This window comes from Pongo abelii, chromosome 19 (assembly GCF_028885655.2).
Source record: "Pongo abelii isolate AG06213 chromosome 19, NHGRI_mPonAbe1-v2.0_pri, whole genome shotgun sequence".
In the NCBI taxonomy this organism is placed as follows: domain Eukaryota; kingdom Metazoa; phylum Chordata; class Mammalia; order Primates; family Hominidae; genus Pongo; species Pongo abelii.
In genome coordinates this window covers 97,369,511-97,391,911 of record NC_072004.2, presented here as the reverse complement: position 1 = coordinate 97,391,911, position 22,401 = coordinate 97,369,511, and the positions used below count along the sequence as shown (strand labels likewise).

The window sequence follows — 22,401 nt, the reverse complement described above, 5'->3', positions numbered from 1 at the left end:
GTTTTGAGACAGAGTCTCACTCTGTCACCCAGGCTGGAGTGCAGTGGCGTGATCTCAGCTCACTCTAACCTCCATCTCCTGGGTTAAAGGAATTCTCGTGCCTCAGCATCCCAAGTAGCTGGGATTACAAGCACGCGCCACCACCATGCCTGGCTGATTTTTTTTTTTTTTTTCATCCCATGAGTTTTCCTTCTGTAATGATTTTTGTGTTTTTAGCAGAGACAGGGTTTCACCATGTTGGCCAGGCTGGTCTCGAACTTCTGACCTCAGGTGTTCTCCCTGCCTTGGCCTCCCAAAATGCTGGATTACAGGCGTGAGCCACCGCACCCAGCCCGGTTGAACTAGTTCTAAGGAGCAACTGCAGCCGGGTCTGGAGAAGGCTTGGCTGCCACCTTCCCTCCCAGACAGCAGCTAGACAGCTGCTCCCAGGATCTGCTTTGAATTAAAAGTGGCGTGGCCCTTTAAGAGAAGCATCCGCCGGCCGCCCCCGCCGCCGCCGCCCCTCTTTGATGTCGCTGGCGCTGAAAGGTTCCCAGTGGCAAGATCTGAGGGTTTGTTTCTGCCTCCCCAGAGGCCACGTGGGGATCGCAGGGAGGGAGGGAGGGCCAGCGAAGGTCACATGGCCTCCCTGGCCTGCTGCCGCTATTGCGGCAGGAGCAGGAGCGTGGGGACCAGCAGGCTGGACGGGTGGGGGCCGCGGCCTGCAGCTCGTGAGGGCGGTGGAGCCTGGCAGCTGGGAGGGCAAAGGACCAGCCTCTCTGCCCCTCCCCTTGGCACCCGGGAGCCTGACCTCCAGCCTCCCTCACCTGTCCAGGAAGGAGCCACACACTCTCTGCGTGATGTCCCAAGAGGCGGCATCTCCACTGATGAGCTGGGACTCCCCCATGCCCTTCCTTCCCCAGCTTTGGAAGGTGGCCTTTCCCTGGTGGCACCAGCCAGGTGAAGCCGCAGGGAGGAGGCGGGATGCGGCGGAGCTCAGCTGCAGGGGTGCCAAGAGGGGCAGATCCCGCCAAATACCTGGGTCCAAAAATGACAGCCTCGGCCTCCCCACTGGGCTCTAGGAGCTCTCACCTGGGTGAAGGACATCCTAGGGCAAGGCCGATCCTTTCCACCAGGGAACCCAGAGGCCACTCGCTCCCAGGCACTGGGGCCAGGGAGAGGGCAGCCCCAACACCAAGCCCAGGAGCAGCCGCCCCGCCCAGGGGCCCCCCTCGCCCCTCCAAGGACCTGGGCGAGAGCCACAGCAGCTCCTGACAAGGGACTTGGCTCATCAAGGTCCCAGGATATGAGGCCAAGAAGGGTCCTTCTGATGGATGGGGTGACCAGAAAAGGAGGTTGGGGGAAACCAAAAGGGGGCCAAGCTCTGCGACGGCACCGCCTGGCCTCAGGGCACCTCCCCCACTCTGAGCCGGCTGGAGAGCAGGGCCTCCCCCAAGAGCCAGCCAAGGGGGAAGCGGGCGGCCTCCCCCAGCAGCCAGCCACATGGGGAAGCGGGTGGCCCGCCTCACTTCCCTGCTCACTTGGGCCTCAGAGGCCAGCAGCTGGGGCGCAGGGAAGCCCAGGTGGCCAGGCGGGGCGGGGCGGCTGAGGCCAGCACACAACAGCTGGGCCCCAGACGGCCTGCAGCAGCTGGAGCCCAGAGCAGCCCTGGCGCTCAAGGCCCTGGGGGGAGGGGCCCGGGATGTGCGGCAGGGAGCCGCCTCCAGTCTGGACAAGGAAGCCGGGTCCGGGGCTGCCTGACACGCTGTGTGCTGGAGGCTCATATCACCAAGCTCCAGGGCCCCACGCGGGGTCTCAAGGGGACCCCTGTACCGCCAACTGCCCTCCATCACACCCTCCTCCCTCTCCGCCTGCGCCTGCCCGCCAGCCTGGGCCCTTGCTTCCTGAAGTGTTCTGTCTTGACCCCTTTTTCCCAGGGAGTGGGCTCCGGCCCCCCAGCACAGCCTTGACCCCGCGGGTTGACTCAGAACCACCTGTGCATCCCCAGCTCCCTCCCCAGGGGGAGGCAGTGAACTGAACCCTCACCCCATCCTGTCTCGGGGTGCCTCTCCTGAAGCACAGAGCCCCCTCTGGGCCTTCGTTTCCCCAGCTTTCCTGCCGCGGGGCACACAGAGTCTAGGCTCCGTCAGAAGCCCCAGCGCCACTTGAATGGGAGCCTGGGGAACCCTGTATGGTCCTCCCTGAACAGGACAGTGGGGATGGGGCAGGGCCAGGGAAGCAGAGAAGGGCACACCCTGTGAGGGACACCACACGCAACCATGCAGTCTGGGATGGACACTCTGGTGCTCTCATCGCCAGGCCCCCAGGTCTGCCCTCGCAGTCAACCTTGGTCCCTGGGGGATCGCCTGCACCCCCACAGCACCTGGGCAGCATAACTGTCATTTATCACATGGTCATCACCAGAGACGCCGAGCGGAGCCCCCAAACATCCTGCATCTTTGATGCTCACGAGGACCCTGTGAGGCAGGTGCTGTTCTCATCCCCGTTTTACAGACGAGGAACCCGAGACGCAACTGCAGGCTCCGCAGTGGCCGGTACTTGGCTGTCCTACCCCATCCGCTCTGGTGCAGACGAAGTGGATATCTGTCTAATATGCAAAAGGAGGGTTCTGAAACACCCTACCTGCCAGGAAGGTTTCTAGAGTGGAGCCAGCCCACTCCACCTCAAGCTGGCCACTTCGCTCACGGGGCCTCAGGCCTCACCCCCGCTACCTGGTGCCTTGTGCCCAGCCTGATCGTCGTTGGTCTTACCCGCTGATTCTTTTAGATAGAAGCAGGATCTTGCTGTGCTGCCCAGGCTGGTCTCGAACCCATGGGCTCAAGCAATCCTTCTTCCAGGACCTCCCAAAGTGCTGGCATTACAGGCGTGAGCCACCGTGCCCAGTCAGAACTAACTACTTTAAAATATCAGGGCGGGTGCCGTGGCTCATGCCTGTAATCCCAGCACTTTGGGAGGCCGAGGCAGGTGGATCACCTGAGGTCAGGAGTTCGAGATCAGCCTAACATGGTGAAACCCCGTCTCTACTAAATACAAAAAAAAAAAAAAAAATTAGCTGAGCGTGGTGGCACATGTCTGTAATCCCAGTTACTCAGGAGTCTGAGACAGGAGAATCGCTTGAACCCGGGAGGGAGAGGTTGCAGTGAGCCGAGATCGAGCCATTGCACTCCAGTCTGGGCAACAAGAGTAAAACTCCATCTCAAAAAAAAAAAAAAAAAAAAAATCTAATCACATGACAGAGTACATTCAGAAAATTGTGCAACCATTACCACAATCCATTTTAGAACATTTTAATCACCCCAAAAAGAAACCCTGTACCAGCTGGGCACAGTGGCTCACACCTATAATCCCAGCACTTTGGGAGGCCGAGGTGGGTGGATCACCTGAGGTCAGAGACCGGCTGACCAACATGGTGAAACCCCATCTCTACTAAAAATACAAAAATTAGCTGGGCATGGTGGTGCATGCCTGTAATCCCAACTATATAGGAGAATTGTTGGAGCCTCGGAGTCGGAAGTTGCAGTGAGCCGAGATCACATCACTGCACTCCAGCCTGGGTGACAGAGCAAGACTCTGTCTCACACACACACACAAAAGAAATCCTGTACCCATTAGTAATCACTCCCTGTTTCTCCCCATCTCCTGGAAACCACCAGCGGACTTTCTGTCTCTATGAAGTTGCCTCTTCTGGACACTCGAAATGAATGGACTCATACCGCATGTGCCCTTCAGTGTCCAGCTCATGTCACTTGGCTGATATCCTCAAGATTCATCCACAGTGCAGCGTATGTCAGAACTTCGTTTGTTTTACGGCTAGAATATATTCCGTTGTATGGCTGTGTTCCATTGTGTTTACCCACTCATCTGCTGAGGGACTTTGGGGCTGTTTTCCGCCTTTTGGCTATTGTGACTAGTCCTGCTGTGAACATTCATGAGCCAGTTTTTGTTTGAACACTTGTCTTCAATTCTCTGCGTGTATCCCTGGGAGTGGGCCCGCTGGGTCACGTGTTCTGTGTAACATACTGAGGAGCCACCAAACTGTTTTCCATGGTTAGGGACATGGCCACCGCACTGTCCATCCCCACAGCGATGCTCTAGGGCTCCTGTGTCGCCGCAGCTGCACCCACACTTGTTAGTTTCTGTGTTTTTGATCGTGGTCATCTTAGTGGGCATGAGGTAGCATCTGACCTATTCATTACTGGTGGACCTGGGTCCCCCTTCCTTATACCTGTCATCCTTATACCTGTCAGGGCCAGGTTGGTCCCATCTTGATGCAGGTGGCCTGGAAGCAAAGGCCCAGCACCTGCTGGCCCATAGGACCCGCCACAGGAGCTGCTGCCAGGCTCTGGGTGCTCAAAACTCCGAGTGGGGAGTCCCAGGTGCAGAGGATAAAGCTGCCCCAGGGGCTGGGGAAGTGTGACGACAGAGCCAGTCGGTGTGAGTCAAGAGGAGGACATGGGTGTGAGCAGCTGCTGAGTCTCAGGAGCCCTGTCCCCGGCCATAGGGTTGCAGCCTTGTGAGTCATCCGGTCATGGCAAGGGGCTTCAGAGGAGAGGGGTATGGGGGAGGTGGACAGAAGGGCAGAGAGGTTCTGGGGAAGTCTTGGGTTTGAGCCCCTTCTTGCGTCTGCTACCAGTGTTGAATAAACCAAAATGTGAACTCATTTTGGTTCAACATGCAGGCTCAATCGCATTACAGGAGATGTCAGAAACTGTAACACACATGGTCTTCTCCCATCCTGGAATTTTCGTCGGTGATCATGACTGCCACCCCTACCACGCGCTTTCACAAATGGGCTCTTATAATCCCACAACAGCTCTCTGACGGACGCACGGCCATCACTCTGCTTTAAAGGAGAGGAAACGGCCGGGCACGGTGGCTCACACCTGTAATCGCAGCACTTCGGGAGGCCAAGGTGGGCGGATCACGAGGTCAGGAGATTGAGACCATCCTGGCTAACACAGTGAAACCCCGTCTCTACTAAAAACACAAAAAAGTTAGCCAGGCGTGATGGGACACGCTTGTAGTCCCAGCTACTCGGGAAACTGAGGCAGGAGAATTGCTGGAACCCGAAAGGCAGAGGTTGCAGTGAGCCGAGATCGCGTCATGCTCTCCAGCCTGGGTGACAGAGCAAGACTCTGTCTCAAAAAAGATAAATAAATAAATAAGAGGAAGCAGAGGTATAAGGAAAGGTCACAGGCCTTCCCTGGGATCTCCACACTGCACCAGGAGATGGCTCAGAGCCAGGGCGGTGTGAACATCAACCCCGTGCAGCCAGCTGGAAGATGCCATCACGCTCCGGACTTGGAATAACAGGTGCCTGGCGGAAGAGGCCTCCTCCGGACAGGTTCCTGCTGGACGCTGAAATCTGCCCTGGGTCAGCCTTCCCCGCTGGGGTGTGGGTGGGAGAACGCCTCAGGATGGGACCTGCGTCTGAAGCCACTGCCCCTGGCCAGCCCCACACGTGGCCTTTAAACTGACTCGACGGCGGAGGGACAGTAGGGGAGATTTCTGAGTGAGCAGAGAGCTAAGGGCGAGCCTCAGCTCTTCTGTTAGTGTCCCTGAACCACAGTTCCCCTCGTCAGGGAAATGCTGCAACCTGCCCTGTGGGGAGGGGGGAGGCTGTGGAATGGACCTGAGTTTGTAACAGCCTGCCTCCCTCTGAGAATGTCCCCAGGTTAGGCTGACCTCCAGGGCACCCCAGCCTGATCTTAGGCCTTGTGGTTTACACTGGGGTGCCTTACACCCATCGAATGCACGGGGCAACAGCTCTCAGCGTTTGGTTTCTCTGTTTCACAAGAGTCCAGGCAAGGCGGCTGTCTGCAGGTGCAGGCGGCGCTGGGACTTTCTCCCTAAGCTCCTCACTCAGCCCGGGGCTGGCAAGGAGGACATCCACAGGGCCCCGGCCGGCGGCTCAGGGGGCATCCTGGCTGCAGGCACGGCCCTGCGCCTCTGCTCTCCTGCCCCACGTGGTGCCGTAGTCTCCCCACTGTCCTGAATTAGGAGGGGCTCTGGAAGCTCTGCTTGCGTCTAGATCCTTGTCCTGAAACGTAAGACCTGTTTCGTATCTTTAAAATCGGTGTCATGGCGCCCAGCAGGCTGCAGACCGGAGGGTGAAGGAGAAAGTCTGCCTGGCCCCGCTGGCCCTGCGTATGTCCTTTCCTTTCTTTTGTCCATCCCACCCCCGCCCACCCCAGCAGGAAGCCTCCTGAGCCCCTCCAGTCCACCCTGCTCCAGTACTGATTTCCCACAGGAACCTTGTTCTAACCCCACTGCCCGGAGCCTCGGGAGTGGACAGGGGTGCTCTCCAAGGTGAAGCGTGGGGCAGGTGCCCTTCGTGGCACGAAGGGCCCCAAGCAGAGACCTAGCGGGCAGCCACTGGACCCCTGGCCTCCTCCCCCAGTGGCGGCTGGGGCAGGTTCTTGGGGGTCCTCGGCATGGGGCCAGCAGCCAGGCTGGGGCGAGCGGAGATCCAGGACCTCACCTCTTGCCCCACGATCTCCTTAAGTCGTGGCTGCTTCTCTGACCCCAGCGCCAGCAGGAGCGCCCCGGAACTGGGCGACTCCCCCGCGGCGCCTTGCTGGGGCGCGCGGTCCCTCCCGCAGGTCTCCGAGGGAGCCAGGACCTCGCGCCCCACCTGTCCGCTTCTCCAGGAGGCCCCCGCGCCACTGCTGTCGGGCCCTCGGCTCCAAGCCCTGTGTCCGCCGCCGCTTTGATCCCGGGGGGCCCTGCTGGATAAAAGTCCCTGGCGGCTCCGCGCCAGCGCCAGAGGGGGAGCGCAGCCGAGCCGGGCGCACCAGCGGGACGGCGCAGGGCCAGTGGCGCTGAGAGGACGGGGCCACTGGGCCGCCCGCGCTGGCCGCGGTAAGAGCGGGGCCCCAGGGCTGCGCGAGGTGGGGAGATGCGGGCCGGGGTCCGAGTCCCCCACAGCCTGCTCTGGGCCTGGGTACTGGGGGATGGGAGGGACACTGGCGGCTCCAGGTGAGCGCGCCCGCCCCGCGCCCTCAGCCCGTCGGGCGCGGCCAGCTGCGCCGCGGGCGGAGTTCCCCGCCACCCTCCCCCGCCGGCGCGGAAAAGCCTCGCCCCTCCCCGTCGCCGCCGCCCCTTCCAGCTGCCCCGGGGGCGGGGGCGGCGGCGCCGGGCTGGCCGCGGTGAATGGAGCCGCTGGGGCCGCCCGGCCGCGCTGCCCCCCCACGGAGCCGGGCCGGGAGCGCCTCCGGCGGCCGCGGCGGGGTAGTCCAGGCCCCTCCGTCAGGCTTGCGGTTTGGGAAGAAAAGGCGATGCCTCCGCCAAGAAAAGAGCGAGCGCGGCCCCCTCCCCCCTCCGCCGAGCCCGGGCGGCGGCGGCGGCACATCTAACGCGCGGGCACCCGGGCCGCCGCGGCCCCCGCAAATAAACCCAGCCTCGGCCCCCGCCGCTCATTGGCGCGGGCCGCAGCCAGCGCACCCAGACCCTGCGCTGCCCTCGGACCGGGCACGGAGCCCCAGCTGCGGAGGCCGACGGCACCCGGCCCCGAGCGCCTCGACGCCCAGCCGCGCGCGCCTTCTCCGCCAGGCCCGACGGGCGGGAGCGGGGGCGAGGGAGCAGGAGCGGCCAGTGCCCCCGGCACCCCCGGCCCGGCACCCCCGGCCCGGCATCCCCCGCCGCCGCCGACTCAAGGCCGCCCGCTCCCCGCAGGTGGACGCGGCCATGGGCCGAGGGGTGCGCGTGCTGCTGCTGCTGGGCTTGCTGCACTGCGCCGGGGGCAGCGAGGGCAGGAAGACCTGGCGGCGCCGGGGTCAGCAGCCGCCTCCTCCCCCGCGGACCGAGGCGGCGCCGGCGGCCGGACAGCCGGTGGAGAGCTTCCCGCTGGACTTCACGGCCGTGGAGGGCAACATGGACAGCTTCATGGCGCAGGTCAAGAGCCTGGCGCAGTCCCTGTACCCCTGCTCGGCGCAGCAGCTCAACGAGGACCTGCGCCTGCACCTCCTGCTCAACACCTCGGTGACCTGCAACGACGGCAGCCCCGCCGGGTAAGGCCCGCGCCCTGCGCCTCCCCGCCCCGCCCGACGCGCCCGGTCTCCGGCTGGACCTTCCCTGCGGGCCGCGGCCGTTCTCTCCCCGGGGAGAAAGGGCTTCCGTCGGGCGCCCCGCGGTCCTGGCCCCGAGGAGGGCCCGGCTCGGTGACTCTCCGCGTGGGGAGCGGAGCGGCGCTGGAAGGGCTGGTCCCCGGCCAGCTCGGGCACTGACCCCTCGGCCTCTGGGCCCAGCCGCTCTGCTGGCGTCCTTCGGTCCCGGGGCGGGGAGATGGCAGCCCGAGAGCGCGCCTGGCTCCAGCGGGAACCGGCGACACCGGGGGGCGGGGAGAGGCCTGCTGCCCACCTCCCCGCAGCCCCGAAGTAGATGAAAGACGTGATGCCGGGGGTCGGGGAGCGGCGGGGGCGCCCACGCGCTCAACAGGCCGAGGACAGCCGGGGACAGCGGGAGACCTGGGCGTGGGGTCGGGGCTCGGCAGGAAGGCTCCCCCGCAGGGTCGGTGCCGCCCGCGCCTCCCGCGCTCCCGACAGCGTCCTGTTCCCCCGCCAAGCGCGCTCCTTCAGTGCGGACGCGTTTCACGCTTCAAGCGCCGCCGAGCGCCCGGGGAGGACCGCCGCCCGCGCCGAGGTGACAGCGGGACCCGCGCCGGGCGGAACGTGGGGATTTTCCACGGACCACAGCCCCGCGCGGCCCGTTCCCCGCCCCGCGAGCGCCACCTCCCGGGACCGCCGCCGTCCCTGAGCTCCGCGTGGGCCTGGCCGAGGGCGCCCCCGTGCGACCGTCGCGCGCGGCCGGAACAGGTGGCGCGTTCCCTCCGCCAGAGCTGGGCGCGCGGGGCGCGGCGGGTCTGCAGCCCTGGCCGACCCCCAGCGGTGCGTCCTCCCCGCAGCTACTACCTGAAGGAGTCCAGGGGCAGCCGGCGGTGGCTCCTCTTCCTGGAAGGTGCGTCCGGGGCCGAGGCGGGGGGAGGCCGGGGGTCTCTGCGCGCAGGCCTGAGCGGTGGTCGTGTCTGCAGGCGGCTGGTACTGCTTCAACCGCGAGAACTGCGACTCCAGATACGACACCATGCGGCGCCTCATGAGCTCCCGGGACTGGCCGCGCACTCGCACAGGTCAGCGGCGGGCCCTGGGGAAGACCGTCTCGACGTGAGGCCCGGGAGGAAGCCGCGCCCGCGTCCTGGAGCCCCAGCGAGGCCCCCACCCCGCACATCATGCCCAGCCCGGCGCCCGGGTTTCCTAAGAGCAAGGGGCGCCCTTCACTCTCGCCTTTTGGGGCCCATTCCACGTTAGCATTCAGGCGCTTACCCAGCGGCTCTGGCGCTCCCCAGGGTCAAAGCAGGGCAAGGGGTTGAAGTCAAGGTCAGACCTGGTGTGCAGCCTAGCCGGGCACCGTGGCCATGGTGGCTTCCCGGGGGTAACTAAACCCAACTGTCCTCCACTTTCCCGGCAACCTTGGTTCGGGCCAGCAACACCAGCACACCTCCCTTGCTGGGGCCAAGTAGGAGCCCCAACTCCTCAGCAGGGTTCCCAGACCCGTCCCTACACAGCCTCCTCCCACTAGAAAGACCCACTGCCTCTGTGTCCCCAGGCACAGGGATCCTGTCCTCACAGCCGGAGGAGAACCCCTACTGGTGGAACGCAAACATGGTGTAAGGGGGCGCAGGGTCTTGCCTGGGAGTCCTGCCTGGAGGGTGGTTCTTCCTGGGGGTCCTTCCTTGGGGGTCATATTCTGAAATGGTCTTTCCTAGGGGCCCTGTTCTGGATGGTTCTTCTGGGGAAGTCATGTCCTAGAGGGGTTCTGGAGGTGTTTCTTCCGTGGTGGGGAGGGGGTCCTGTCCTGGGATGGTCCTTCCTGGCAGGGAGGGGTCTATCCTGGGATGGTCCTTCCTGGCGGGGAGGGGTCTATCCTGGGATGGTCCTTCCTTGGGAGAGGGTCCTCTCCTGGGATGGTCCTTCCTTGGGAAAGGGTCCTCTCCTGGGATGGTCCTTCTGGGGGGATCCTGTCCTGGGTTGGTCCTTCCTTGGCGGGGGTCTATCCTGGGATGATCCTTCTTTCCTGGGGGGTCCTGTCCTGAGTTGGTCTTTCCTGGGGAGGGTCCTGTCCTGGGTTGGTCCTTCCTGGGTGGTCATATGCTGGAGGTCTTTCTTGAGGGGACGTTGTATCCTGGGATGGTCCTTCCAGGGGAATCCTGTCCTGGGATGGTCTTTTCTGGGGGTCCTTTCTGGAGGCTGCCGGGCAGCAGGCGCTGTGACAGGCTCACTCTGTTCTGTGTTGCAGCTTCATCCCCTACTGCTCCAGTGATGTTTGGAGCGGGGCTTCATCCAAGTCTGAGAAGAGTGAGTCTTGGCCTTCCCAGGGCACGGCAGGGCAGGGATGAGGCGGGATGGGGGGATCCTGGGGAAAAGCTGACTCTCAGCCTTGTCGTGCTTTCAGAGCCCTTGACAGTATGTCCCAGGGTGCCTGCCCCATGCTCCCACTGCCTGCTTGTCCACGACTGTAGGGGGTCCTTATTTCTGAATATTCCCTGGGGAGGAGGCCCCAGCATGGCCTGGTGCACCCACCTTCCTCCAGTCCACCCCAGCCCCTGACCCCTTCTCAGAAGATTCCTCCCAGTCCCCCAGCAGGGCAAGAACTCCTCTGCCAGCCATTCAGGGGTAGGAGGTGGTTCTCTCTGCTCAGGCCCCTACCTGAGGCCACCCCCTCCCTCTTGCAGACGAGTACGCTTTCATGGGCGCCCTCATCATCCAGGAGGTGGTGCGGGAGCTTCTGGGCAGAGGGCTGAGCGGGGCCAAGGTGCTGCTGCTGGCCGGGAGCAGGTGGGCAGGGCAGGGCAGGGCAGGGCTGGAGGTGAGGGGCGAGGACGGTGTGCAGGGCGCATGGAAGGGGTGTGGGGTGTGGGTGTATGGGAGGTGAGGATGGAGTGGAGCCTGTGCAGATCTTGGCAGGTGGCTAGGAGGGTGAGAGGCTGGAGCTGGGAGAACCCGCATCATTGGGGACGTCTCTAAGGCCTGGCTTCAGAGTGCTGGGTAACCAGACGCTGTCCAGAGGATGCTTCTGGACGCCATGGTTGTTGGATATAGGCGAAGGTTTGGGCTGCAGGGACCTAAGTCGTTGGTTAGGGGTTGGCCATGGACTAATGCCCCTTCTCCAGGGCCCGGTAGGTGAGGATCACCCCTGTGGGTCCCTGTATCCCAGCAGGTGTACAGGAGACCCAGGGGACAAATGGAACAGATGAAGGGGCCTGAGGCCACATAGTTTATCTTCATTTTCAGATAAGGAAACTGAGTTAAAGAGACAGAGAGAGGAAGGGGAGGAGGAAGGGGCTGTGTCCCTGGCTGTGTCAGGGAAATGTGGCCTGCCAGCCTGAGCCCTGGCCTGCTCTGGAGGGGACGGCCATGGGTCTTGCACGTGAACAGAGAATGCAGAATGCATCCGCAGTTCAGAACGCATCAGGACTTCTGCCCCCCTCAGGGCACGGGCTGACGCTGAGCAGACTCGGGGGAGGTGAGTGCCTCTCCCCAGCCACCTAGCCTCACGTCTGGCCCTCCTTGCAGTGCGGGGGGCACCGGGGTGCTGCTGAATGTGGACCGTGTGGCTGAGCAGCTGGAGGAGCTGGGCTACCCAGCCATCCAGGTGCGAGGCCTGGCTGACTCCGGCTGGTTCCTGGACAACAAGCAGTATCGCCACACAGACTGCGTCGACACCATCACGTGTGCGCCCACGGAGGCCATCCGCCGTGGCATCAGGTGCCCCAGCGGGGAGGGCCTGTCCTCGTGCTGCAGCTCTGCCCCAAAAGGGCCTGGGTGGAGTGCCATCTGTGGGTGGGGAGCTCCGGGGGACGAGGCCCATGGCAGCCTAACCTGTGGCTGTGGCTCCAGGTACTGGAATGGGGTGGTCCCGGAGCGCTGCCGACGCCAGTTCCAGGAGGGCGAGGAGTGGAACTGCTTCTTTGGCTACAAGGTCTACCCGACTCTGCGCTGTGAGTGGGCGGCAGAGCGGAGCACACAGGGCAGCAGGGGTGGCCACGCTTCCTTGCTTCTGAAAATCCAGCATGGACTCCAGTCTCCCGGGCTGGGCTTGGAGACCACTGCCCTGGTCCAGGGAGGAGGCCGGCTGTGTGCCAGGGAGGAGGCCGGCTGTGTGCCAGGGGGCCTAGTCACTGCGGCATGCCTGGGACTTGCCTGCCCTCAGCACTGACACCCCCTAGTCCCAGGCAAAGTGGGACAGGTGGTCACCCTGTCTATACCGGTGGCTAGTGTGCTTTGGAGCTCATCCCCGTGCTGCCCCTCCCTGCTGCAGGGCTCTGGGCTAGTTCCTCCCCAGCCCCACGCTCTGAGGAATGGTGAGATTATATGCAAGGGCATCATCACCATATTTTGGTGAAAGTGGAGTCGCTGAGAACCAGGCCAAGGTCACGGAGGGATTAACAAAAGCCTTTCTTCAAGGAAAGGCAGTTTATTGATTTAGTTATGAACCTATGGATTATAAAAAGGCTGGTTTGAAAGAAGGAAGCCACATTCTATGGGGGCTTATAACTGACACCCCTGGGGAAAGTTGGGCCAAGGCTAGCTGGCCTGTGAGCCTCAGCAGCACTGCAGGGGGCCTGGGAGGGTGCTGAGCTCTGCCTGGGGTCGGGGGCAGCAGCGGGGACCTGGGGGTGCTGAGCTCTGCCTGGGGTCGGGGGCAGCAGCGGGGACCTGGGGGTGCTGAGCTCTGAGCCTGGGGTGGGGGGCAGCAGCAGGGGTCATGGGGAGGCCGAACCGAGCCCCGCCACCCGCAGGCCCTGTGTTCGTGGTGCAGTGGCTGTTTGACGAGGCACAGCTGACGGTAGACAATGTGCACCTGACGGGGCAGCCGGTGCAGGAGGGCCTGCGGCTGTACATCCAGAACCTCGGCCGCGAGCTGCGCCACACGCTCAAGGACGTGCCGTGAGTGTGTGGGCCCCAGGAGCCCCATGCCGGGTAGCTCCCTCTTTATTTAAAAATAGAGGTCCTGAAAAAACAAAAGAAGAAAAAACAAAACAAAAAAAATAGAGGTCTTGTAGGCCGGGCACGGTGACTCACACCTATAATCCCAGCACTTTGGGAGGCCCATGCAGGTGGATCACCTGAGGTCAGGAGTGCGAGACCAGCCTGGCCAACATGGCAAAACTCCATCTCCACAAAATAGACAAAAATTAGTCTGGTGTAGTGGCAGGCGCCTGTAATCCCAGCTACTCAAGAGGCTGAGGCAGGAGAATCACTTGAACCAGGAGGTGGAGGTTGCAGTGAGCTGAGATCGTGCCACTGCACTCCAGCCTGTGTGACGGAGTAAGACTCTGTCTCAAAAAATACGTATATGGATATATATATATACATATATACACACACACACACACAGAGGTCTTGGGCCTGGCACACTGGCTCACACCTATAATCCCAACCCTTTGGGAGGCCGAGGCAGCAGGATTGCCGGAGGCCAGGAGTCCAAGACCAGCCTGGGCAACATGGTGAAACCCTGTCTCTACTGCACATACAAAAATTATCCAGGCATGGTGGCATCACCTGTAATCCCAGCTACTCAGGAGGCTGAGGCAGGAGGATCCCTTGAGCCCAGGAGTTCAAGGTTACAGTGAGCTAACCTTGCCTCTGGGAGGCAAGCAAGCTTCGATTGTACCACTACACTCCAGCTGGGGCGATAGAGCCAGACCCCGACTCAAAATAAAATAAAAATAGAGCTCTGGATAGTAGCAGAATATTTGCCTGTCTAGGGCAGCCTCCTGCCATCACCTGGGAGGGCCTGCCTGGAAGAGGTGGACTCTGAGCAGGGATTTGAGGCACAAAGGGACAAGGGTCAGCCGGGAGCTGGCCAACTAGGGGGAGGCCCGGGCCAGAGGAGCAGCTGGCAGGCACAGCAACAGGAAGGGGTGATGGCCAGGTGGGGGACAGCTCTAGGGGAGTGGGGGTGGAAAACGGGCTGAGGGGTGGGGAGCTCACAAGCCACTGTCTCCTCTCCAACAGGGCCAGCTTTGCCCCCGCCTGCCTCTCCCATGAGATCATCATCCGGAGGTCAGTGTCCCTGCTTCGGGCAGCTTGCGTCCATGACATCAACTTCAAAAGTCCACAGGCTCCTCAACCGCACTTGGCCTCCCATGGGCCTCTTCTTGGCGCTTCTAGGGGTGGGATTTCCTTGTAGCGGTGTCAGAGCCACTTGTACCAACAGCTGTATGGCAAGAATTAAGACTCAGCCCTCGGGTGGGTGCGGTGGCTCACGCCTGTAATCCCAGCACTTTGGGAGGTTGAGGCAGGTGGATCACCTGAGGTCAGGAGTTCGAGACCAGCCTGGCCAATATAGTGAAACCCTGTCTCTACTAAAAATACAATTAGCTGGGCATGGTGGCGGGTGCCTGTAATCCAGCTACTCGGGAGGCTGAGGCAGGAGAAACGCTTGAACCCGGGAGACGGAGGTTACAGTGAGCCGAGATTGCAACATTGCACTCCATCCTGGGGGCAACAAGAGTGAAACTCCATCTCAAAAAAAAAGAAAAAAAAAAAAGACTCAGGCTGAGCAGTGGCTTACACCTGTGATCCCGGCTACTCAGGAGGCTGAGGTGGGAGGATCACTTGAACTCAGGAGGTTGAGGCTGCAGTGAGCAGTGATCACACCACTGCATTCTAGCCTGAGAGGCAGAGAGAGAACTTGTCTCAAAAAAACAAACAAACAAACAAAAAAACAGGCTAGATATGGTGGCTCACGCCTGTTATCTCAGCACTTTGGGAGGCCAATGGGGGCAGATCACCTGAGGTCAGTTCGAGACCAGTTTGGCCAACATAGTGAAACCTCATCTCTACTAAAAATACAAAAATTAGCCAGTCGCGGTGGCGTACGCCTGTAATCCCAGCTACTCAGGAGGCTGAAGCAGGAAACTCACTTGAACCCAGGAGGCGGAGGTTGCAGTGAACCAAGATTGTGCCATGGCTGGTCTCAAAAAAAAAAAAAGCTGCCTCAGTGTTGATGCCACTCCCCACATGTGACCCCCCACCTGGTTTTCCTCTGCAGCCACTGGACGGATGTCCAGGTGAAGGGGACATCGCTGCCCCGAGCACTGCACTGCTGGGACAGGAGCCTCCATGACAGCCACAAGGCCAGCAAGACCCCCCTCAAGGGCTGCCCCGTCCACCTGGTGGACAGCTGCCCCTGGCCCCACTGCAACCCCTCATGCCCCACCGTCCGAGACCAGTTCACGGGGCAAGAGATGAACGTGGCCCAGTTCCTCATGCACATGGGCTTCGACATGCAGACGGTGGCCCAGCCGCAGGGACTGGAGCCCAGTGAGCTGCTGGGGATGCTGAGCAACGGAAGCTAGGCGGACTGTCTGGAGAAGGAGCTGGCACTGAGGGACCCAGACACCCGCTGCCCCAGTGCCACCTCACCCCTCACCAGCAGGCCCTCCTGTCTCTTCAGGACAGGGCCCCAGCCATCCCCCTGTCTGGGTCTGCCCACTGCCCTCCTGCCCCGGCTTTCCCTGCCCCTCTCCCACAGCCCAGCCAGAGACAAGGGACTTGCTGTCATCCCCAGCTGTGGCCTGGGGGTCCTTCCCGACGACGAGGGGGTAGCCAGAAGAGAAGCACTGGATTCCTCAGTCCACCAGCTCAGACAGCCCCCACCTGGCCCCACCCATCAAGCCCTTTTATATTATTTTATAAAGTGACTTTTTTATTACTTTAATTATAAAAAAAAGGAAAATAAGAATATATGATGAATGATATTGTTTTGTAACTTTTTTTTAAGTGATTTTAAAAAAAGAGACAAAAAAGAACCTCACCCTGCCAGCGTGTTTATTTGCTTCACACCTCCCCTCCTCCTCTCCCTCCCCTCCCTCCTCTTCCTCCTTCTCCCCCTCCTCTCCCTCCCCCACCTCCCCTCCCCAGCCCCAGGGCAGCAGGGATACACAGGGAGGGGCCATGGGGACTCTCAAACTCTGACCCCTTCTTGGATGCAGAGACTCAGAGCAGTCTTCTGGAGGGGCCCTGCTTCCCTTCAACACTTCTGCAGATACCCACTTCCCAGGGTGGATGGTACCAGCTGCGTTTCTCTTTACTTATTCATTTATTTAGAGACAGGATCTCATCGTGTTGCCCAGGCTGGAGTGCAGTGGCACAATCACAGCTCACTGCAGCCTTGAACTCCTGGGCTCAAGCAATTTCCCCACTTTGGCCTCCTGAATAGTTGGGATCACAGGCACGCACCACCACACTCGGCTATTGTTTTAATTTTTTGTAGAGATGGAATCTCCCTTTGTTGCCCAGACTGGTCTTGAACTCCTGGGCTCAAGCAATCCTCCCTGCTCAGCCTCCCAATGTGTTGAGATTACAGGCGTGAGCCACTGCACTGGGCCCCTTATTTTTTTATTGGGAAGAAATCGCATAACATGGGATGAGCCATTTCCAAGTGAGCGACTCGGCATTTGTCACACTCAGAGTGCCGTGCGATCCCCGGTTCTCTCTAACTTCAAAACTCTTGCCGGGCACGGTGGCTCACACCTGTAATCCCAGCACTTTGGGAGGCCAAGGCAGGCAGATCACGAGGTCAGGGCTTCGAGACCAGCCTGGCCAACATGACGAAACTCTGTCTCTACCAAAAATATAAAAAATTAGCTGGGTGTGGTGGCATGCACCTGTAATCCTAGCTCCCGGGAGGCTGAGGCAGGAGAATTGCTTGAACCCGGGAGGCAGAGGTTGCAGTGAGCCGAGATTGCACCACTACACTCCAGGCTGGGCAACAGAGCGAGACTCCGTCTCAAAAAAAAAAAAAAAGAAAATAAAAAAAAATTTTTTTTTTGAGACAGAGTCTTGCTGTGTCTCCCAGGCTGGAGTGCAGTGGTGCAATCTCGGCTCACTGCAACCTCTGCCTGCTGGGCTCAAGCGATTCTCCTGCCTCAACCTCCCGACTAGCTGGAATCACAGGCATGTGCCACCACGCCCAGCTAATTTTTGTATTTTTAGTAGAGATGGGGTTTCGCCATGTTGGCCAGGCTGGTCTCAAACTCTTGACCTCAGGTGATCCACCCGCCTTGGCCTCCCAAAGTGCTGGAATTACAGGTGTGAGCCACCGCGCCCAGCCCCTAGTTTCAAAACTTATCAACCCAGAACACTTCCTACCCAGCTGACAATTCCTTAAACATTTGCATTTTATTTATTTCTACTAGGTCATTCCTGCACATGGTTCAAAATTCAAAAGATGCAGAAGATATGAGGGCAAATGCCCATTTCCCCCACAGCCCAGGTTCCCTGGCTCTGCTTCCAAGGGCAAGCAGTGTTACCTTGTGGATATTCCCAGAGATTATTTTGTGAAAATTCCAGTAAACAGTTGCACACATTGACATACATGCATTTTTTTCTTTTACACAGATGGCTACACACCACACACTGGTGTCTCCTCCTCTTGACACTGTATCTCGGGGTGCGCAGCAAGCTGCTGCAGGTGTGACAGTCCAGGGCCTGCGGAGGGCTCTGCAGCACACGCAGGTGCAAAGGGTGCACGTCCATAGCCTTGTCGTGTGGTCATCATGTTGCATAAGGGCAAGTATGTCTGTGGACTAAACCCCAGATGTGGGATTCCTGGGGCAAAAACATGAAGCTCTAGCCTGTCTCCCCAGCACTTTGGGAGGCCAGAGTGAGATGACCGCTTTGGCCCAGGAGTTTGAGACCAGCCTGGGCAACATAGGGAGACCCCTGTCTCTAAAAAAAAAAAAAATTAAAACATTAGCTGGGTGTGGTGATGTACACCTCTGGTCCCAGCTACTCAGGAGGCTGAGATGGGAGGATCTCTTAAGCCTGGGAAGTCACAGCTGCAGGGAGCAGTGATCGCGCCAGTGCACTCCAGCCTGAGTGACAGAGCAAGACCCTGTCTCAAAAAAAAAAAAAAAAAAAACAGGCCAGGTGCGGTGTCTCACGCCTGTAATCCCAGCACTTTGGGAGGCTGAGGCTGGTGGATCACTTGATGTCAGAAGTTCAAGACCAGCCTGGCCAACATGGTGAAATCCTGTCTCTACTAAAAATACAAGAATTAGCAGGGTGTGGTGGTGCACACCTGTAATCCCAGCTACTTGGGAGGCTGTGGCAGGAGAACTGCTTGAACCCGGGAGGTGGAGGTTGCAGTGAGCCGAGATTGTGCCACTGCACTCCAGCCTGGGTGACAGAGCAGGACTCTGTCTCAAAACACACACACACACACACACACACACACACACCCCCATGAATCTCTGCAGTTTTGATAATACCAAGGTCACACTAATGCCAACCTTGGGCATGGTTGTGGGTGGAACTTTCTGAGCAAAGCATTCCATGCCAATTGTCATGTGATCCCCTAGTAGCCCTACAAGGTGGGTTTCATTATAAACACCAGTTTACAGGCCAGGCACGGTGGCTCATGCCTGTAATCTCAGCACTTTGGGAGGCCAAGGTGGGCAGATTGCTTGAGGCCAGGAGTTTGAGACCAGCCTGGGCAACATGGTGAAACCCCGTCTCTACTAAAAATACCAAAAAAAAAAAAAAAAGGCCGGGCGCAGTGGCTCACGCCTGTAATCCCAGCACTTTGAGAGGCCGAGGCGGGTGGATCACGAGGTCAGGAGATCGAGATCGTCCTGGCTAACACGGTGAAATCCCGTCTCTACTGAAAATACCAAAAAATTAGCCGGGCATGGTGGCGGGTGCCTGTAGTCCCAGCTACTCAGGAGGCTGAGGCATGAGAATTGCTTGAACCCAGGAGGCAGAAGTTGCAGTGAGCCAAGATCATACCATTGCACTCCAGCCTGGGTGACAGAGCAAGATTCTGACTCAAAAAATTAAAATAAAATAAAGAAAGAAATAAAATAAAATAAAAATAAATAACATAACATAACATAACATAAAATACTCCAGTTTACAAAGAAACAGGCCCAGAGAGGCAACGTGGCCATAAGGGTCAGAGGAGAACACGGGGCCAGGTCAGCCTGAGCTTCACACCTGCCCTGCGGCCACAGCTCCATTCCGAGTGGCCAGGACTGTAGGACCCTGTGCCTTGGGGACAAGTCCTGGGGTCTGACTCTCTGTGCCAATGAGTCAGGGCTGCCCTGGGCCCGAGAATACCCAGACAGGACTGATGCCCGTGGGCAGGTGTCTGCCACCTGAGAATACCTGGGCAGGACTGGTGCCCGTGGGCAGGTGTCTGCCACCCCAGGCAGAGCCAAGTGGCCTGTCCACGATCCCCCTGTGGGGCACTCCTATGTGGTCTCCGGAGGGAATCCATGGAGTCCCGGCAGCCAATGGAGACGACAAGGTCAAAGACGTGGAGATCAAGGGCTGGAGGTGAGAGAAGGGGTCTGGGGGAGTCTGGTGGCCTCCTCCTCAGGGCCTCCAGAGCCAGACCTCCAGGCAGGGCCTTGGACAGGACTCCCCACAAGGACAGAGCTCGAGAGGGAGAGGGGGCTGGGGGGCCCGAAAGAGGCCTGGCTGTCGCCCTGTCTGGGGAGACTTTGCTGGGACGGGGGGCCTGCCGTGCTGTCGGAGCTGGGGGAGCCTCATGCGTGGTGCTGGCTCTTGGCCAACTCTGGCTTGAGCACTGCGGTCTGGCAGGCGTGATGTTTGCTCCTCTGAGGTGGCTGAAAGGGACCTGAGGGCAGATGGTGGTGTGTGTCTGGGGGGACCAGGCTCACTGAACAGGACACTTGTGGGTTGGGCCCAAAGGGATTTCACCGACAAATAAACCCTTTCTTCCCACATTTGTGCCGAAAGAGAAAGAGGCGCAGCTCACCTAATGGTCAATCGGTCAATCGGTGCCACGCTTTCCTGCAGGACCAGGGACAAAACAAGCCCTAGGACACGAAGAGGACGCTGGCCTGTAGCTCCGCAGTGACAGTGACCCCAGCCTGTCCACGCTGACTTCTCACCTTTCCCAGGACGGTTGGCGCCTTTCATTCTCTGGAGCGAAAACACTTAGGACATTCACCCAACACTGAGCCGTGTCTCTTCCAGCAGCGATGGCCGAGGCATGGCCTTTGCTATTCAGGGACTGGAAGCAGGGGACTTCCACTGTGTGACAACATTACAAATTTAAACTCTGTACTTAAAAAAAGAAAGCCAGCTGGGCGTGGTGGCTCACGCCTGTAATCCCAGCACTTTGGGAGGCCGAGGCAGGTGAATCACGAGGTCAGGAGATTGAAACCAGGCTGACCAACATGGTGAAACTCTGTCTCTATTAAAATAGAAAAATTAGTTGGGCGTGGTGCTGCATGCCTGTAATTCCAGCTACCCAGGAGGCTGAGGCAACAGAATCTCTTGAACCCAGGAGGCAGAAATTGCAGTGAGCTGAGATCATGCCACTGCACTCCAGCCTGGGCAACAGAGTGAGATGCTGTCTCAAAAAAAAAAAAAAAAAGCCACTGTACTCCAGCCTGGGCAACAGAGCGAGACCCCATCTTCAATAAATAAATAAGTAAAAATAAAAATATTTGTTAACAGTTGTGAATGTATACCACAGTAGCGTGCCTGTCCCCCATATTTTGGTCTCTGATGCCATTCCCCCAACACAAGGAACCAGGTTCCTGGGAGGCACAGCTGACTCTAGGGCTGGGCTGGTGTCTGACACAGGAAAAAAAACAGTATTTTCCCTGTTCTCACACACTCAACAGTCAACATCCAACATGGAATACTTCACCTCTGGTCACCAAAACGTATGTGGGGATTTTCCCCAAACACCAAGCAAGTCTCCAGTGGACACCTACTAGGCGTCCTCCAACCCTGCTCCAGCAAGTCTCCGCAGACACCCACTGGGCGTCCTCCAACCCTGCTCCATCCAGTCTCCCACGGACACCCACTGGGCATCCTCCAACCCTGTTCCATTGTGACACTTTCTCCCTGGAGACAGTACCCGATCCTGCAGGCTAAGGTCTCAGTCCCACAAGAGCGTCCTCCACTTCAGATGCCAGTCCCGAGTACAGCTGTCCCTTTGTATCCTTGGGGGATGGGATCCAGGACCTCCAAAACACCAGAATCCACAAGGCCAGAGTCCCTGATACAAAATGGCATGTTATTTGCATATAACCTTTGCACCCCCTCCTCTGGACTTAAATCACCTCTAGATTACTTATAACACCTGGTATGTAAATTCTATGTAAACAGTTGTTACATAGTATTGCTTTTTAAATTTGTATTATTTGGATTATTATAATTACTATTATTTTGAGATGGAGTCTCCCTCTGTCACCCAGGCTGAAGTACAGTGGCATGATCTTGGCTCACTGCAATCTCCGCCTCCCAGGTTCAAGCAAGTCTCCTGCCTCAGCCTCTGGAGTAGCTGGGATTACAGGCACATACCACCAGGCCTGGCTAATTTCTGTATTTTTATTAGAGACGGGATTGCACCATGTTGGTTGGTCAGGCTGGTCTCAAACTCCTGACTTCAGGTGATCCACCCGCCTCGGCCTCCCACAGTGCTGGATGTACAGGCATGAGCCACTGCGCCTGGCCTTATTTACTGTTTTATTTATTTTTTTTTTGTATTTTCTTTTCTTTTTTTTTTTTTTTTTTTTTTTTTGAGATGGAGTCTCACTCTGTTGCCCGGGCTGGAGTGCAGTGGTGCAATCTCAGCTCACGGCAACCTCGGTCTCCTGGGTTCAAGTGATTCTCCTACCTCAGCCTCCCCAGTAACTGAGATTACAGGCATGTGGCACTATGTTTTTTTTTTTTTTTTTTTTGAGACAGAGTCTTGCTCTGTTGCCCAGGCTGGAGTGCAGTGGCGCTATCTTGGCTCACTACAAGCTCCGCCTCCCAGGTTCATGACACTCTCCTGCCTCAGCCTCCTGAGTAGCTGGGACTACAGGCGCCTGCCACCACGCCTGGATAATTTTTTGTATTTTTAGTAGAGATGGGGTTTCACCGTGTTAGCCAGGATGGTCTCGATCTCCTGACCTCGTGATCCGCCCACCTTGGCCTCCCAAAGTGCTGGGATTACAGGCGTGAGCCACCGCACCAGGCCAATTTTTTTTTTTTTTTAATATAGACAGAGTTTTACCACGTTGGCCAGGCTGGTCTCAAATCCCTGACCTTAAATGATCTACCTGCCTCGGCCTCCCAAAGTGCTGGGATGACAGGCGTGACCTACTGTGCCCAGCCAATTTTTGTATTTTTTGTAGAGATGGAGTCTCACTATGTTGCCTAGGCTGGTCTGGAACTCCTGGCTCAAGTGATCTGCCTGCCTCAGCCTCCCAAAGTGCTGGGATGACAGGCGTCAGCCACCGAGCTCCGCCAACACTTTATTTATGTTTCCACATGTGTGACAAAAGACCCAGATGAACAGCAGATAGAGGCAATGCTGTTCATCTGGAGGACTCTCCAGGGAGCCTCCAGGACCCTCCAAGCATTCTGCCAC

The 22,401-nt window shown here is 58.8% G+C and overlaps 1 protein-coding gene and 1 long non-coding RNA gene across 3 annotated transcripts; one reads left to right on the top strand and one right to left on the bottom strand.

Moving 5' to 3' along the window:
• The first annotated feature begins 7,168 nt into the window (after positions 1-7,168).
• Positions 7,169-15,811, top strand: NOTUM (notum, palmitoleoyl-protein carboxylesterase). Its single transcript, XM_024234514.3, has 11 exons — positions 7,169-8,009; positions 8,903-8,955; positions 9,029-9,124; positions 9,601-9,661; positions 10,291-10,349; positions 10,727-10,829; positions 11,568-11,759; positions 11,892-11,992; positions 12,794-12,941; positions 14,013-14,060; positions 15,052-15,811. The coding sequence occupies exons 1-11, from the start codon at positions 7,687-7,689 to the stop codon at positions 15,356-15,358; spliced, it is 1,491 nt and encodes a 496-aa protein (XP_024090282.1). The 5' UTR covers positions 7,169-7,686; the 3' UTR covers positions 15,359-15,811.
• On the bottom strand, positions 12,431-21,512 carry LOC129051438 (uncharacterized). 2 transcript variants are annotated; one of them, XR_008515716.2, is made up of 3 exons: positions 20,689-21,512; positions 19,786-20,063; positions 12,431-14,214 (listed from the first exon to the last, which is right to left on the bottom strand). It is a non-coding gene; the product is annotated as an uncharacterized LOC129051438 (long non-coding RNA). The 2 variants fall into 2 exon arrangements; XR_008515718.2 differs by lacking the exon at positions 12,431-14,214 and adding an exon at positions 18,825-19,334.
• Between the last annotated feature and the right edge of the window lie 889 nt (positions 21,513-22,401).